This window comes from Schistocerca nitens, chromosome 12 (genome assembly GCF_023898315.1).
Source record: "Schistocerca nitens isolate TAMUIC-IGC-003100 chromosome 12, iqSchNite1.1, whole genome shotgun sequence".
In the NCBI taxonomy this organism is placed as follows: Eukaryota; Metazoa; Arthropoda; class Insecta; order Orthoptera; family Acrididae; genus Schistocerca; species Schistocerca nitens.
Window position 1 is genome coordinate 122,967,830 of NC_064625.1, and position 18,536 is coordinate 122,986,365.

Here is an 18,536-nt window from a genome sequence, read left to right on the forward strand (position 1 = left end):
TATCTTTAGACCATTAATTACACTGCACATCAATCAGCTACATCTGCACATGCACAAGGACGCTTTCAACTGAAACAGCAAATGGTCTCGAAAACAGATGTGAGATTGGCATGTCACCAAAATGTTTAGAAACCATCCTTGCGATTCTTTCAAAGCCACAGTGAGTTCTCTAAACTTTGCATTATCTTTAGTACCAGTGAACTTGGAGAACAGAATTGTGTCTGTCAGAATTTGTCCCTTCTAGAAAGCAATTTTCTTGTTAAATGCATCCCTATCAAATCAGATATGAGTGGTTTCTCACATTGCAATGTCTTGCTGTGGGCAGTGTGCAGTCAAGTCCACATAAAATGTGAGGTCTGCAATTAATTTCAGATGTTTCAATGCTCATCGTGCAGTGCTTTTCCCTTCAAAAATTCAACAATAGCTGGTTTTAAATTGAAAACTGTTCTAGGCACATCCATCGATTTAACGAACATACTTTGTAGTAAAGTCTCCATAATCTTCACTCAATTCCATCGAAAACTGATGCAACTGACAGAGGAATAATGTGCACGACTTCAGAAATTTTACTATTTGTATCATCAATTTCTTCACATGCCCCACACCTCCAAATTTAGCAGAAAGTGTTTCTTACTGTATAGAATAATGAATCCCACCAACTGATTGTTGTAATATTATGCTTTTTCACTGTCAACTAAATCTTTAAATCCTTTCTGTATGATACAGTAATGTTGTTTCACAGCAAGTTCAATATCCATCAACTGTGTGACGCATTGACAGGTATTAGGAAGTCTCGTCTCTCTCTTATGCTATTCCCATTCAGTCTTAAAGGACTGTGGCGATATATTGCTTGACTGCCTCTTTTTGTGCAAACAGCCACTGCACTTCTGGACACCCTTGATACCACACACAAATAGCTACGGGTAAGCAACACTGACACCAGGATCTGCCGAACTGAGGACACTTGTGTTGAACGAAAAATGCCACACTGCAACACTACATGAAATATCACACTGTACCAGATACTTCTGAGAAGGATCGAACAAAGCTGTGTCAGGCCGCCCTTACATCTGGCTCGCATACAATTATCTCACCCTAGGTGTCCTTGCTCTACGGGACCTAATCATCGATGAGTGACTTCAGCTGGATATAGCATATATGAAATAACTGATGGACACACTTCCTTGATGAACTGAGGCCATTACCATGGGCAGAGGTGCTCTTACAGTACATTAGTATGACATATCCTCTGGGTGAATAATTTTTTGCCTGGCCTGCTTCTGATTTGAATAATAAAATCAATTCAAAACCACAAGGTTTAGTGCTTTATCATCACCATATGATTACACAATTCCTAAACTGATCATAGATGAGTATATTTGTCGAAACAAATTTCAATTTTTAATAGAAACTGTTAGCTACAATACAAGTCGCTCATAATAAATCACCTGATACCAACTGCTGCAGTAATGGTGTAATTCTAGTTTTTTAGTTGCATACTCGCTTATTTCTATATCTGTCATTTTTGCATCAATGCATATCGGAATCACCTGAGAAGAGGCTTGCACCCAGCAGTGAACCATACTTTACCAGAGACCAATGAGAATCTCACAATGCTTCAGATTGGCATATCTTTCACATACTGGTAACATATATCGTTTAGCAATTTCTATCCAATACTCACCATATCTGCATCCATACAGCTCAAGACGGAGTGAGATTCTGTCCCTCCACCGGGTAGGGTTAATGCGGATCCATTGGGCAATGATGGGCACATCAAACCGATTGCGGCGCGTGGAGTCACCGTCGATGTTACCTTTGAACATCTGTGGGTGGATAATGTTCACATTACAGTACAAATCCAGTGCAGGGTAAGGACAACAGTCAGTCAGTCAACTAATCATACTCTCAAAGAATATCTCCATATCACACTTGACACACAATCTCTGCTTGACAACTGATTTTTCCCATGTTAAAATATGACAAAAAGAGAAATCACACATTTTTTATTCTTCAGTTGCCTTATCCCTTTGCCTTCTTCCCTGCAACTCAACATATAAATATCTAGTTTCAGCCAACTGGGATTCATCTCCATGTCGTGTGATTTTACATCTCCCTTTTCGCAGTTCATAACATGAAAAATTTCTTTCCTATTCACAGTCTCACAACATTACCGCAACATGCACCGAGTGACCACTAAATTATAACCAGCTGCACAGGTCTTCTTTCCACTTGCCAATCAGAAGTTAAATTATTTGGCTACCCTGTATCAACTTACCTACTGTAGTTTTGTGGTATGACTAAACACACTGCAACTCACTATAGCTATGTAATCAATTGGCAGTAGGAGCTTATCAAATGACCAGATAAATTAATCGTAAGAGCTAATGAAGCATGCAACAGAACTGGGGGACAATCAGCATAATAAGAGCTGAACCAGTGTTCAAGTATGATCTGAAAAGGAGGTGAAGAAAGCTTAGGTGCACTCACATCTTGGAAAATCTTATCACACTGTCATATTTCAATTTATTTGATAAATGTGAAATCACTGACCAACTACAAGTGAGCTGAAAGCACAACTGTTGCCATTAATACTAATATAATCAAATTTTTTCATTTATAGAAATTCTCACTATTTTCTTCACACAATGGAAAATCCAAGATGTCATGTAACAATATAATGAAAAGGGAAGTTGCTACTCACCATACAGCGGACATGCTGACTCGCAGATAGGCGCAACAAAAAGACTGTCACAAATAAAGCTTTCAGCTAATAAGGCCTTCGTCAACACACACACACACACACACACACACACACACACACACACACACACACACCTGCAGTCTCAGGCAACTGAAAGTGGTTTCAGCTGCCTGATATTGCAGTCATATGAGTGAGTTGCATCTGGAGCAGCTGGATATAGCGGTCTCGTGTGTGTGTGTGTGTGTGTGTGTGTGTGTGTGTGTGTGTGCCCTTTCTGAAGAAGGCTTTGGCTGAAAGCTCAATGTGTAACTCTCTTTTCGTCGTGCCTGTCTGCAGCTCAATATGTCATCTTTATGGTGAGCAGCAGTATGTCCTTTCCATAATATTGTTGATCCAAAAGTATCAACTTTACTTGAAAACAAAATAACATTACTGAACGACCTTCTGATGCATGTTCTTTACTGGGGTAATGTGGCAGTCCATATTTTCCAAGCAAAATTTGTTTATGCAGCCCATGAGTGAATGTGATAGAACAGCAGAGTTTTGTGGCTCTTGTTGGATTTCCAAGGTGCAGAGCTGGGCCAGTATTTTCCTATAAACCGCAGATACAGTGGCCGGTGTACCTGGTCAAGAGTTGGCACAATGATTCACGCACAGTTTCTTTGCGTGCCAGTGCTCTGCACATTAAACTGTGAGAGTACGTATCCATCAAATCAAGAAAACTTCTGATAAAATGGACAACTGTTGGTAAATACTAATAATCTACCTGTGGCCTCGTTTTTACAGCCATCCTTCGACCCTTTAAAAAAAAAAAATTGTCCCCCCTCCAAGCAAATATTAAGTTCTAGGCAGTATTGTATGACTTCTTTAATCCCATAAAACCATAAAACTTCAGAGCTTTGAAATAGAAGAATCACTCCAGCTCTTTATAGTATGTCTTTTATCAAGAGCTTATAAATTCCTTCGTTCTGCCTCTGTTTCAATTCCACTATGTACAAATTGAGACCCAACAGCACACAAAACAAGGTCATGCAATGATTCAAGAGGAGGGGAAAAAAACACCATACGGTCTTATTTAAATATTAGTAAAATGGTCATAATTCAGTGATCACCCAAGTGTGCCAAGTGTGATACAGAGCTAAAAGAAATAAAATCAACACATTACAAAGACAGTAAAATCAAATGTATTACTAGTAGGTGGAATACACGTACATAAAAGCCCTACATGCAACCAAAGAACGCTTTAAAAAATGCTTTACTGGATTGTAGTTGTGGTATTCAGTTGCATTAATTCAGAATTGTGAACTGTCTTCCCTATTGTGACACTACTTGAAACTGAATGTGCAACTGAAATTGGAAGGGCAGCATCACACCTTCTGCATGCCAATGTCAATGCTAAATGACTGAAACCTCAAACTTAAAATTTTTATGGAAAGGTTTTCACAAATTCATCAGTGTTTTGCTCTTCTTCAAAATGTAACATACACCTCGAATGGAAGTAAATATGGGGAAAAATGTGATTATTCACTAAAGGGAAGAAAGGTATAACACCACAGTTGAAAGACAACTACCAGAAATGGCTTGTAAATTTTACGCACTTGGGCTCCATCATAAGCAGTAATGGAAATATGGAAAATGAAATAAATGGAAACAGTTGGGACAGTAAGCCATCTGTTCAATGCAGTTAGAGAGAAGTTCCTCAGCAAGAGAGGAAGATATTGAAAGGGGAAAAGTTAGCTGTATACTGCTCAACTACATCTCAACAATGACCTATGGTTGTGAATCCCTATAGTAAGTAAAAATAGAAAATTAGACTAGGAAGGACAGAATCAGAAAAAATTATGTGCAAAGCCTATGGAGAAGAATGTCCAAAAGCAACAGCTTAAGTGGTTTGGACATATCTAGCAAATGCTCGAAGATCACGAGGCAGAGTTAATGAATGAGGGAAGGGATATTCACAAGAACAAACTAGTATGACAGAGAGAGCTGAGAGGAATGTAAAAGAAGAGAAGAGGAGGAGAGAGAGGAGTAGCAGATATTGTGAGTCAGATGATGACTAGATTAAGTATGAATTCATCACTAAGTCACATTTTCTCAAAACATGCCACATTAATATTTTGTACCTTGGTGAACCAATTGTAAAAGATTTTGTTTGTGACATACTGTCATGTGTATCTGGACAACCATGATGTACATCTTAAACTGTAACATTTGTGGCTGACATTATACCAATTGGCATATTGCTGAATACCTTTGTATTTCGTTTAGTGCTAATACAGAATTTGTGTGTACTGCAGGTGTTTCTAAATTTGAATGATACTTTACGATGACTGAATATTTACATTCTATTATGTACATGGAGTAGCCTTCCTGAAGGCTGCGTAAGACTCTATGGGCAGGACTTGGGGCTACTGTATTTAATGTTCAGCTGCTGCAAGTTTAGATAGCACTAAAATTGTTTGACATGTACCTATTAGGTAGTAATATAACACTCAGTGGCTCCATTAGACTGGTGGTAAGGTTCTTTCAGTTTTTGCCCATGAAGATCTTTTGACATTTTTGTAAAATGAAAGTCTTTTTATTTTGTTATTTTGCTCACAACCATTGGCATTTTTAAGATGTTCGGTGATGGCCAATACACTGCAGCCAAAAACCTAGTAACAAACAAGTGTGACTGACTTCTACTGTACTTGCGTAGTGATACCAGTAGTTGGGTTCCAATGGACATGGCTTAGCCACAGCCTGGGGGATGTTTGCAGAATGAAAGTCCTGAGTTCGAGTCTCAGTCCAGCACAGTCCAGGAAGTTTCAACACTAATATAATTTTTTCCTTGTGCTTGGGGGCCACAGCCATCAGACACTGATTAAAAGAAATAATATTGTTCCGCTAAGGCTGTATATTATTTGAATGGAATGCTTTATCAACCACTACTGACCAGTTTCAACCCAATGATCATTTTCTTGTGCACCTAATAAAAATGGATATATATGATGAGTAATATCTAAATACAAAGTGAAAACCAATATGACATACAGTCACAAGTACACTACAAGAGGAGTACAAAAATCATAGCAATAAAAACATAATACCTAAATGTACACACAATAATGCAAATTATAATTGAAGAATCTATACCATATACATGACTTTCTAATTTTCCAGATTTTCATCAGCTGGCATACTGGACTCAGAGAAATAAGTTCACCCACTATAGGAATGACTAATTTTCAATCCTTCATATGTCGGGCATGGTGATCCAGCAGCAAAAGTCACTTGCCTGGAACCCAAAAGATTGCAGGATCGAATTCCGATCGGACCACGGATTTTCCAGCCTGCGTTTCAATTTAGCATTCACCTCTTAGTGATGTGGGTATTGCCAGAAACAACATTCAGTTTGGATTGCACATTAAACTATAGGTCCCCTTTTCCCAACTGGATAGCTGGGGTAGGTTACGGACACACAAGTCACCGTAGTAGTGTAAGATTGAAAGACTATGTACTTGGCCATTGAGCCACACAAAATTATTATTATTCACAAAGAAGGTGGAGTAAAGGAATACCAAATAAGTCAAAAAACATACAATAAGGTGTAAATTTTATGTAACTGCAAAAGAATGAAATACTGCGTAACTGGTGTGTTTGATGTTCCCTGAGGCATTCCACAGACAATGCTGTTGTCTACAGGAAGATTACTGCGCCTGAAAATGTAGAGAAATCCAGGAAGATTTGCAGAGGATTGGTGACTGATGCAGTGGTTGATAGCTGTCAGTCTCAAAAACAAATCTCCTCTTTCATACACTACTTTCAAGTGAGCAACAATTTCTTTCGCTGTGAAAAGATTGTCCATTTCCATCAACTGAAGCCTTGACTTGAGAATTGCTATTAAACACGGAAAGAAGCTTAACGAGCAATAACAAAGTGATGTGACGGCACACGCTTTTGCATTTACTTGGCAAATCACTCACACTCAGTTACACGGAGCAGTTTCTTCAACAACAGTACGCTACTGACAGATCATACACGAAGGCACAAATAAAGAAAAAATTCAAAGTATCATCCAAATATATCATCGATCATGTACATAATACAGCACGGATCAATACTGGGATATTGAAAAGTAATGCCTCTGAATCTTTTATTCTGTTCTCAATATCAGTTGAGGAATTACATGTTGTGCATATTACTCCACTGACTGTTCCACTTTGCTGACATAAGCTGCAACCCTCTGCCACAAAAGGGCTCCAAATGATAGTGTGTTACACAGTGATGTGGAATGCAATTCGCAGTGCATGAGAAATTGTGCTATAATACTTCTGAAAACTGAAAGCATGAATTTGAAGAGTTTGTCCACATATGATGTACCCTCTGCTCTAGCAGGAAAATGCCAGACCACACACGAGCATTATGACATTCACGATAATCTGATGCCTCGAGTTCACTGTCACTGAGCATAATCCATACAGTCCCCAACAAGGCCGAACTGATTTCATCTCTTACTGAAATTTAAAGTACACCTTCCAGGACTTCACTTTGATAGTGATGAAGCTGTGCATGCAACCTCCTGTTATACCATTTTCTGCTGCTGTTGATATCACCCTATACTCATCTGACCAGAAATCCTTGGCTTCTTTCCATTTCACTTCGTTCACCCCTACTATCTCTAGTGTAAGCCTTTGTTTTTACCTTTTCAGATTTTCTAGCTTCCCTACCACATTCAAGCTTCTGACATCCCACGCCCCGACTCTTAGAACATTATTATTTCATTAGTTATTGAATATTTTTCTCATGGTATCATCCCCCTTGGCAGTCCCCTCCCGGAGATCTGAATGGGGGACTATTCCGGAATCTTTTGCCAATGGAGAGATCATCATGACACTTTTTCATTTACAGGCCACATCTCCTGTGGATACATGTTACATGTCTTTACTGCAGTGCCTTCTGCATCCTCATGCCGTTGATCACTGCTGATTCTTCTGCCATTAGGGGCAGTTTCCCTAGGACAAGAGAGTGCCCTAAACCTCTTGTCTGTTCCTTCGCCCTCTTTGACAAGGCCGTTGGCAGAGTGAGGGTGACTTCTTATGACAGAAGTCTTCGGCTGCCAATGTTGATTATTAATTAAAATTTAAGCCGTCGGGGGAGGGGGGGGGGGTTTGAACCCGGGACCAATGACATTTTCATTACTAATCACAGATGCTACCTCTAGATCACAGGTGCAAATACAAACACAGGACTATAAAAGACAGAAAAAGTCTGCAATGTTTCGGCTTACTGATCACTTACATAATAACTTGCTGAGACTACTATCCCCCCACAAACACACTAAAATCTCTCACATAACGGTTTAGGTGGAAGCTATAAAATTATGAGACATTATGGCTGGCCATCATTTACCTTCAAGAGATGAAATATCAGCAGTGCTGCCACATACTCATAGAAATACACAACTTGGACAGTGTGGTGTACTTTTATATGGGCCTATCCACAGTACTGATATTTTGCATCCTGAAGTAAGAACTGGCCAGCAATTCTGTCTCACAACTTTACAGTTTTCTTGAGTGAATCTTCCTTTTGATGCAGTTTAGATGGAAGGACTGACAACACAAATTCGTCTAAGTAGCACTTAAAATTGACAGCAGATCTGTTAATAAACTGGCTTAGGTGCTGCTGTCACAATATAAAATACACCCAAAGTGTGGCTCTGAGCCACAGAGCCCTAGTCGTGCAAGGGTTTCTAGTCGGACATGGTGTGGCAACGTCGCCTCACTTGCCGAACGACTCTGGCGTGACACCACTGGACTTCCTTCTGTTGCGGAGGACAAAGGGAAGTATGACAAATGTATAACAAACTGGAGGATCCTCACGTCTGAGTATGGGTGGGAAACCCTGTCAGTTGGCTACTATATACTCTACGACACATCACCCCTACCGGCCAGGAATTGTGCCATGAACTTACAGAGTTTGTCCCAAAAGTTTCGAGAATAAAACTCTCTAGTCAACCACAAGAGCTAGAAAAATGCGGCCTGCAGTGGTAATAGTAGTGAGAAGGGATCACGTAGCGAATGCAACTTGGCCAGTCCCCACAGTGTGTATTTTGATGATGTCTCAAGACACAGAAGGCTACATTTAATCGAGCAGAGACACGCAATCAAATTTCTTGTTTAACTTACAAAATTGGGAGCTGAAATGGTGGGCCTATTTCGGGAAGCATTCAGGGGGGGAAGCTGTGTCCCAGCCATGAGTTTACGAGTCTCACAAGATTTTCCGGGAAGGCCGAGAAAAAGTCTACAACAACTAGCACTTTGGGTGTCTGTCAACATCCCGAGCACATATGTGTAGAATGTGCAGAAAGTTTGGAACGGATATTGACACCTGAGTAACAATAATAGTATACAATTGCAATGTGCTGAAATTAGAAGTTTAACACATTTTTTGAGACAAATTTAGAGACAAGAAAGGTGTGCGCAAAGACGATCCCACAAGTGCTGACTGATGAACAGAAGGAAATTAGTGTGCTGAAGTGTTGCAAGTTGTTTGAATGCCGCTTTTCGCACCCTAATCTTTTGGGAAGAGTTGTGACACGTGACGACACACAGGATTTTTGAGTACAATAATGAATCGGAAAATAAATGCAGTAAGTGGTACACGAAAAATTCACCTCAGCCAAAGAAGGTCCACCTTGTTGAGGTTAACACAATGCACATTGTCTTTTTCACTCCAAAGGTGTGATTAAAAGTTAATGATCAGCTTTACACTCAAGTCCCCATCTAGTTGCAGGGTAGTGTGAAATGCTTCAACAATGACATATTGAACAAATGGATTTTCCACTGAGACAATGCTCTGGGCCACAACGTCCTCATTGTGCAATGGTGTCTAGCCAGGAATGGTGTGGCCACAACGCTGCCTCACTCATAATACAGCCCTGACTTGGCCCCACTGAACTTCTTTCTGTTTCCGAGGGTGCAGAAAAAATTGGGTGCAGGTTTTCGGAGAGGGTAAAAGGGTTTCAATGTGAGGTTCCCGTTGAACCCTCCCAGGAAGACTATGCAGACTAGGCAAAGGGGTGGGAGGAATGTGTAGATACGGAAGGAAGTTTTGCATTTTAGCAACAATTCTTTTTAGAAACAATTACTCTTGAATCTTTTGGGGTAGACCCTGTACAATTGCTTTTACCGATCTCAACTTCTTATCCACCAATCCCAGCCAATCTTTGTTCTGCAGACACATTGCAGACTACTCCAACAATGACATTACGATACACAGAGGGATACACACACTGGATAACATCATGTACCACACATGCCTCCAACACTGCAGTATTGACTTCATTTTCAGGAATTCCCTTGCGTCCTGATGCCTAACAAATTAACACCTTCTTTCACTATCCTCACAAAAGGAGAAGAGCATCCTGGATACCTGTGACATTATAACCAGAATGTTTCAGCTTGTTCATATCTTAATGTATGACCATTGATATGTTACTAGGTATATGTTACAATTACTTTTCTTGAAACTGGCAAATAGTAGTGAGTAAAGCCAAACAACATACAGCCTCAGTGGAACCACAATTCCTTAAAAACTAGTATCAATGTTTATGCACAGTATCTGTACCATAAATGATCTCTTAACAATGGACTACAACTTCACACAAAATGTCGGTCGACTGAACTGGGGTTCCACTGTGATGACTTTTTTCGCAATAAATGAGCTAGGAGTTATTAGGTCGCTTCCACTGCTATCACTAAAGCTGTTACTCAGGCAGAAAGGTTGCATAAAATCATGTACATGTTTCCACCATAACAAAACCTTCAATTACTGACAAATTCTGTTCATTCATTGACAAAGATGGCAACACATTTCTAAATGGTGTACTTACCATGAAAGCACTTTTGACAGCTCTGTTGAACTAGAAGAAAAACTTAATAAAATGGTATCTGTAAAAAAAGCTCTTTCAACATGGAGTAGTTTTGCAGGTATCCTTGTATGTTACCTCAAAGCATGTTAATCACATTCATGTTAGTCACACAGCACAGGTGCAGTGGTGTTATTAATTAAGCATTAGAAAAAACACAGTACATATTAAAAATCCTTGAAAATCGCATGTGTTATAACAGAAACTCGGTGCAAAAAATGATGTTAGTCAAAGTGCAGTGAAAGCTGTGTTAATGTCCTGTTGAGGAATCTGGGCCAAGAAACTGCAACCACCACACAGCACATTGCATGCAAAGTTGCAGATATGTACATCAGTGACCAAACAGCAGCACACTTTGCATTGACTTATAATTAACATGTTAACATGTCTTTATTAAATGTGGCTAGAAGCCTCCAGATTTTCAAATCAATGAAATTTTGTATTCTTTTGTTCCCTCTTTTTGACAACAATGAGCACTAGAATTTCTGTGACCTATCATGTAGCACTGTCTTCAGTATGAAAAGGTGGGACTAAAGCTGAAGAATTCATTGCAATACTCTCGATGGAAATGAAATAAAAGAAACTGGCTTTTCACTCTATCCAAAAGTGACTCTTCTTGTTTGTACAAAATTAAAATACAACTTTAAGTAAACAAATTCTATCAACCATCTGTAAAACTCAGGTTGGTTCCAACAGAAAACTGAAGGCATGGCATGGGACCTATGCCTCAGAACGTACACCAGTCTGAATACAAGCTAAACTGTTTAGGCAGTTGATGGAATTTGTCACTTAAAATTAAACAAATAAACAGTATCTTCTGTCAGAAATGAGACACTAATGAGCAAATAACTCTTAATATACAAGGAAGTACAAAAACAAAACTTGGTCAAAAAGATATGCAGGATTCATACATACATGAGATGCTGAGAACAAGAAACTTCAACAGCACTGACAGCTTCACAAGAAGGAATGAATTTTTTTTTAAATGCCAAATAATTTTCATAAGTGAAATGGAGTTGTGGCGCTGGGATTTTCTTATCACCAGACTGTCATCAATGTGTGTGTGTGTGTGTGTGTGTGTGTGTGTGTGTGTGTGTGTGTGTGTGTGTGTGTGTCCAGGGTTACTATACATTACATGAGAACGTTCCTCATCTACATATTCCCAACATTATATGCCATGTCAAACTGTACAACCAGTTTCTGAATGCAACCCAATCCATGCTATATTCCATAACAAATAACCAAATTTAAACTCAGTTTTTACCTCATGTCTGACAACAAATACGCAATGATTGTTTATACATCAATAAATAAATATCACATAGCCATGAAAGATAAGAGAGAAATATGACATGTCAAACAAATATACAGGGTGTACAGGAGGAATTGTCAATATGCGCAGAACTATGACAGGAATGATCATTCGAAGCAAAATAGTCTAGTAAACATGGGCTCTAAAATGGATACCTCAAGATCTATGAGAACTTTATTAGCAGAAGAGATGTGTTTCACAATATTGAAAATGAATTGCTCATAGCTCTTCAAGTATGCATTTTAGAGCCCATGTCTGCAAGACAATTTTGCTTCAAATGATCATTCCTGTCATATGCCGGAATACTGAGCATTCTTCCTGGGACACCCTGCATTTGTCTTGGAGGCCCCAAGTTTCCCTGGGTACACCTACACAACTTTTCCTAATGGCTGCCCTCACTGATCCTTCCTTTGCCCACTCCATGGCTCTCCCACACCCACATCAGACCCGTGTGTGTGTGTGTGTGTGTGTGTGTGTGTGTGTGTGTGTGTGTAGATTTGAAAACATAAACCAAAATCAAAGTGTCACTCATTACATAACAAACTGCCATCCATTGTTATTTATCTAAAGTGTATTTGGAAAGTACGATTACTGGATTTGCACTAAAAGTTCATAAGTAAAATACAATGTACTCTGTCCACTACATTACCACTAGCGCTCGTGTAAGCGGTCGTCGCCAACGACGCGCGACCTTCACACTAGTGGCAGTGTAACGACAGTCTGGGACGTCACACAACACATGTTCACCTGCGGCTCTCCCGTCTCGTCAGTGTAAGTCCTCCACGTTTCGCCATCGTCCGAATACTGGACGAGGAACTCCTCGACGAAGTCGTTGCGCGTGCCTGCCCGGCCCTGGGTTTCGATGGCCTGCACCTGCCACCTGCTGCGCAGGTCGATACTCAGCGACTCAGTGTACGTGTTTGTCGCCGGGCTCCAGCTACCGGGACCTGCGTGAGGGAAGTCGTAGCCGGACGGCATACGCATGAGGGACGGAGAAATGGTTCGCACACAGCTACAAGCAAGTAGGAAAACTCGACAGGTCCATTCAAATATCGTGGGCTACCAGCTTCGGTGTTCCCTTCTGACACCTTACCTTTTCTAAAGCAACTCCTATCCTTACTTTTATAATCCTCTTTAATGGCTTATAGTTGTATAATGAATTACTGAAAGGTATTCTGTAAAGAAATCAATAGTCTAAAATGAAACTACTCCCATCCAACCCATTCAATGTTGTCTACTTAGCAGAAAGCAGCAGATCTGATTAACATATATACCAGCTGACAGATTCATTTGCTTAGGCAAATCGGTTTTCTCTGGCAGAAAGGAGAGAAAACCCAACAACAGTTTATGAGGAATTAGGAAAAAGGTCATCAAAACAATGAACCCAGTGAGAGAGGTTAGTAGAAAAGGTAACTGATAAAATTGTGAGTAAAACAGGATATTTGATAAATGTAGAAATTAAAAATGGGAAAGAAGGTAGGCAGCCAAACAGGAGATTAGGGAAAGTAACATCAGGAGTGATGACAAGAGAAATACGGACTAAAAAAACAGACATAAGTCGACAGTGATTAGAATTAACAAAACCAGAAATGACAGCAGGAAATAAAATATAAACTTGAGAAATGTAGCCAAATAAATTTGGCAAAGATTCTTTTTAAAGAGGAGTAGAAGACAAATGATGATGAGTGTGAAAGGGTGGCACGGAGATCTGTCTCTCATTTACATCTCTATTCCTCATCTCTCCCCTTCTCATACACACTCTTCGCCTGTCATAATTTTTCCATATCTGAAATCACATTTGTTGCTGCAATTGCATCATTAGTCAAGAAACACATACACTACCCCCCAACTTACATTTCATTAATACTTGTTCCGTAGATCATGAATACAACATTTTGTAATGATGTAGAATGTGTCAGTTTAACATAAATTTTCTTCAAACAATATAATTAATAATTTTATTTTAGTTTTAGGCAGTTACTAGTTCATATCGAAAAATTCATCTACTGAGATTCAGAAATTCTTTTAATTGGTTTTTAAATGATGGTCAGCTATCTGTCAGAATTTTAATGCTATTTGTCAAATGACCAAAGATTTCTGTGGCAGCATAATTCACCCCTTTCTGTGCCAAAGTCAGATTTAACCCAGAATAGTGAAGATCATCCATTCTTCCAGTTTTGTAGCTATGCACTTCACTATTATTTTTGAAATGGGATGGGTTATCAATAACAAATTTCATAAGTGAATATATGTATTGCAAAGGTACTGTGAATATCCTGATTTCCTTAAATAAATGTCTGCAAAGTGATCTTGGGTGTGCTCCAGCTATTATTCTGATTACACACTCTTAATGACGAATTATCATAAAATATGATGCCAAATAAAAGAAGTGAATGAAAACAGGCGTAGTAGGCTAATTTACTGATACGTTTATCACCAAAATTTGCAATAACCCTACTAGCATAAATAGCTGAACCTCACTGTTTCAGCAGATCCTCAAATGTGTTTCTTCCCACTCAATTTCTCATCAATACACACAACCAGAATCGCTGTAACAGCACATAGGTATGCATTAAGTGGTTCTCCCTGTTTGCCTTGCAAACATGGCATACGACAGGAATGATATAGCTACAGGTGGAAATTTGTGTCTTAGTTATTTCACTCTGAGCATGGGGTGGGTCATGACCTAATCCCTGAAACCTAGATTATTGCTGATACATTTCCCATTGTTTGCCACACAAATCAACACCAGTCTCCAAAATCTATAAGATCTATCAAGTTTTGTACATATCCACTATTCTACCACGATTTGATAAGTTTTTTATCTTTCTATTTCTATTCTGGAGAAGACAATTATTTCTTGTCTGAAATAACATTTGTTGACTTGTTTTTAATGCTTTATTATACACTAGTTCTTTCATACCAATGTAGTGCATCTAACTAAACAATAAAAACTACACCATTACACATCTGGTTAGAGGAATAAATAGCACCGCAGAACTTCAAACTACAACATTACAAAAATTTAAATAACAAATGCCAATTTCTTAAATCCTTGACAATACTGCATTCAAGCTTATATGTCTGTAACTCGCTTAACCATTAAATAACATCAAAACAGTTTCACTCAAAGTGTAGGTACTATTTCTTTTATGAAGTACTTCCTGTTCCCAAACACTATTCCTTTTATTATTCTTTTTAATTTTTCTGGGCTCTGAAACTGAATTTTGGAGCACCACTGTTCACACTCTGGATGAATTGTGCATTGTTACTTTAGGTACATATGAAAGTGCAAACATATTTTATAGCAGTGTGGAGAGTAGGAAGAAATGATGATGAAGAAGAAGGGGGGGGGGGGGGGGGGGAAGCCAGCAGAAATCCACCTTGTTTAGGAACTCTCTGATATTTCTCCACAAAAAATCAATTAACTGTGTTGGCTCCAGCAGATGATATATGAAATAAAAACAATGACTACAAATGGTTAATATTTTTCAGATGTCATTGGCTCTAGGGCATCATCTTACCTACCCTATGATGTTCGTGTGAACACTTCAATGGCTCAAAGTGACCTAACTTGTTTTTTCATGATAGCTGCAGTACTGTGATGACTTATACATACATTAAACATCCACTGCAACATCATAAGCATTAATGTGTTTTACCAACAGTTATGGATGTGGCAGAACTGAAATATTTCAGCTACACATTCCACAAAATGAGATCCCATGGGCACATAATCTCAACACAAGCACAGGCTTCATAATTTTGAAGAGATTGAAACAAATATGTTAGATATGTTATTCAGTGTCAATAATACAATTCAAACACCAATCATTAAGGATATACTCACGCAATACAATAACAGTAAATTCAGCGATAAGGTGAATATTGGGTTTGAAGTCATAATTGCAGTGATCATGGTGGCACTGATGGTGATGACTGTAATTACATTAAAAGGGAAGAAACAAATGAAGAATGGATTCCCCTCCTCCCCAAGATACGCAAATTTTGAAATGTGAAGCATTTTCACTGTATTAGGTTTGGAGATGGTGAACTTACTTTGTAGACAGTTGGTCATGAATTCATGTGGTCTGAAATACCAAGAGTTTCTCCTGGAAGAGTTCTGAAATCTCATACTTGTTGTTGTTGTTGTTGTGGTCTTCAGTCCTGAGACTGGTTTGATGCAGCTCTCCATGCTACTCTATCCTGTGCAACCTTCTTCATCTCCCAGTACCTACTGCAACCTACATCCTTCTGAATCTGCTTAGTGTATTCATCTCTTGGTCTCCCTCTACTATTTTTACCCTCCACGCTGTTTCAATACTAAATTGGTGATCCCTTGATGCCTCAGAACATGTCCTACCAACCGATCCCTTCTTCTGGTCAAGCTGTGCCACAAACTCCTCTTCTCCCCAATCCTATTCAGTACCTCCTCATTAGTTATGTGATCTACCCATCTAATCTTCAGCATTCTTCTGTAGCACCACATTTCGAAAGCTTCTATTCTCTTCTTGTCCAAACTATTTACCGTCCATGTTTCACTTCCATACATGGCTACACCCCATACAAATACTTTCAGAAATGACTTCCTGACACTTAAATCTATACTCGATGTTAACAAATTTCTCTTCTTCAGAAACGCTTTCCTTGCCATTGCCAGTCTACATTTTATATCCTCTCTACTTCGACCATTATCAGTTATTTTGCTCCCCAAATAGCAAAACTCCTTTACTACTTTAAGTGTCTCATTTCCTAATCTAATTCCCTCAGCATCACCCGACTTCATTAGACTACATTCCATTATCCTCGTTTTGCTTTTGTTGATGTTCATCTTATATCCTCCCTTCAAGACACCATCCATTCCGTTCAACTCCTCTTCCAAGTCCTTTGCTGTCTCTGACAGAATTACAATGTCATCGGCGAACCTCAAAGTTTTTATTTCTTCTCCATGGATTTTAATACCTACTCCGAATTTTTCTTTTGTTTCCTTTACTGCTTGCTCAATATACAGATTGAATAACATCGGGGAGAGGCTACAACCCTGTCTTACTCCCTTCCCAACCACTGCTTCCCTTTCATGTCCCTCGACTCTTATAACTGCCATCTGGTTTCTGTACAAATTGTAAATAGCCTTTCATTCCCTGTATTTTACCCCTGCCACCTTTAGAATTTGAAAGAGAGTATTCCAGTCAACATTGTCAAAAGCTTTCTCTAAGTCTACAAATGCTAGAAACGTAGGTTTGCCTTTCCTTAATCTTTCTTCTAAGATAAGTCGTAAGGTCAGTATTGCCTCACGTGTTCCAGTATTTCTACGGAATCCAAACTGATCTTCCCCGAGGTCGGCTTCTACTAATTTTTCCATTTGTCTGTAAAGAATTCGTGTTAGTATTTTGCAGCTGTGGCTTATTAAACTGATTGTTCGGTAATTCTCACATCTGTCAACACCTGCTTTCTTTGGGATTGGAATTATTATATTCTTCTTGAAGTCTGAGGGTATTTCGCCTGTTTCATACATCTTGCTCACCAGATGGTAGAGTTTTGTCAGGACTGGCTCTCCCAAGGCCGTCAGTAGTTCCAATGGAATGCTGTCTACTCCGGGGGCCTTGTTTCGACTCAGGTCTTTCAGTGCTCTGTCAAACTCTTCACGCAGTATCGTATCTCCCATTTCATCTTCATCTACATCCTCTTCCATTTCCATAATATTGTCCTCAAGTACATCGCCCTTGTATAGACCCTCTGTATACTCCTTCCACCTTTCTGCTTTCCCTTCTTTGCTTAGAACTGGGTTTCCATCTGAGCTCTTGATGTTCATACAAGTGGTTCTCTTATCTCCAAAGGTCTCTTTAATTTTCCTGTAGGCAGTATCTATCTTACCCCTAGTGAGATAAGCCTCTACATCCTTACATTTGTCCTCTAGCCGTCCCTGCTTAGCCATTTTGCACTTCCTGTCGATCTCATTTATGAGACGTTTGTATTCCTTTTTGCCTGCTTCATTTACTGCATTTTTATATTTTCTTCTTTCATCAATTAAATTCAATATTTCTTTTGTTACCCAAGGATTTCTACTAGCCCTCGTCTTTTTACCTACTTGATCCTCTGCTGCCTTCACTACTTCATCCCTCAAAGCTACCCATTCTTCTTCTACTGTATTTCTTTCCCCCATTCCTGTCAATTGTTCCCTTATGCTCTCCCTCAAACTCTCTACAACCTCTGGTTCTTTCAGTTTATCCAGGTCCCATCTCCTTAAATTCCCACCTTTTTGCAGTTTCTTCAGTTTTAATCTACAGGTCATAAACAATAGATTGTGGTCAGAGTCCACGTCTGCCCCTGGAAATGTCTTACAATTTGAAACCTGGTTCCTAAATCTCTGTCTTACCATTATATAATCTATCTGATACCTTTTAGTATCTCCAGGGTTCTTCCATGTATACAACCTTCTATCATGATTCTTAAACCAAGTGTTAGCTATGATTAAGTTGTGCTCTGTGCAAAATTCTGTCTCATAATTTATTAGTTTTCTCAGATGAATTTTCCTTTGCTATATTTACATGTAATTATACAGATATGAATATAATAGAGGGAAACATTCCACGTGGGAAAAATATATCTAA

The 18,536-nt window shown here is 39.1% G+C and overlaps 1 protein-coding gene across 8 annotated transcripts in view; it reads right to left on the reverse strand.

The window, feature by feature from the left end:
* LOC126215247 (neurexin-4) overlaps nt 1-18,536 on the reverse strand; it is a 198,731-nt gene that overhangs the window by 154,915 nt on the left and 25,280 nt on the right. For 6 of the 8 annotated variants that reach the window (XM_049941921.1, XM_049941918.1, XM_049941919.1 and 3 more), the window contains exons 3-4: nt 12,673-12,872; nt 1,685-1,826 (exon numbers count right to left, since the gene is read on the reverse strand). In XM_049941921.1, coding sequence (XP_049797878.1) covers nt 1,685-1,826; nt 12,673-12,872 — 342 coding nt within the window. The remainder of the gene's footprint in view (nt 1-1,684; nt 1,827-12,672; nt 12,873-18,536) is intronic. The other 2 variants (XM_049941917.1, XM_049941915.1) reach the window with 1 other exon arrangement.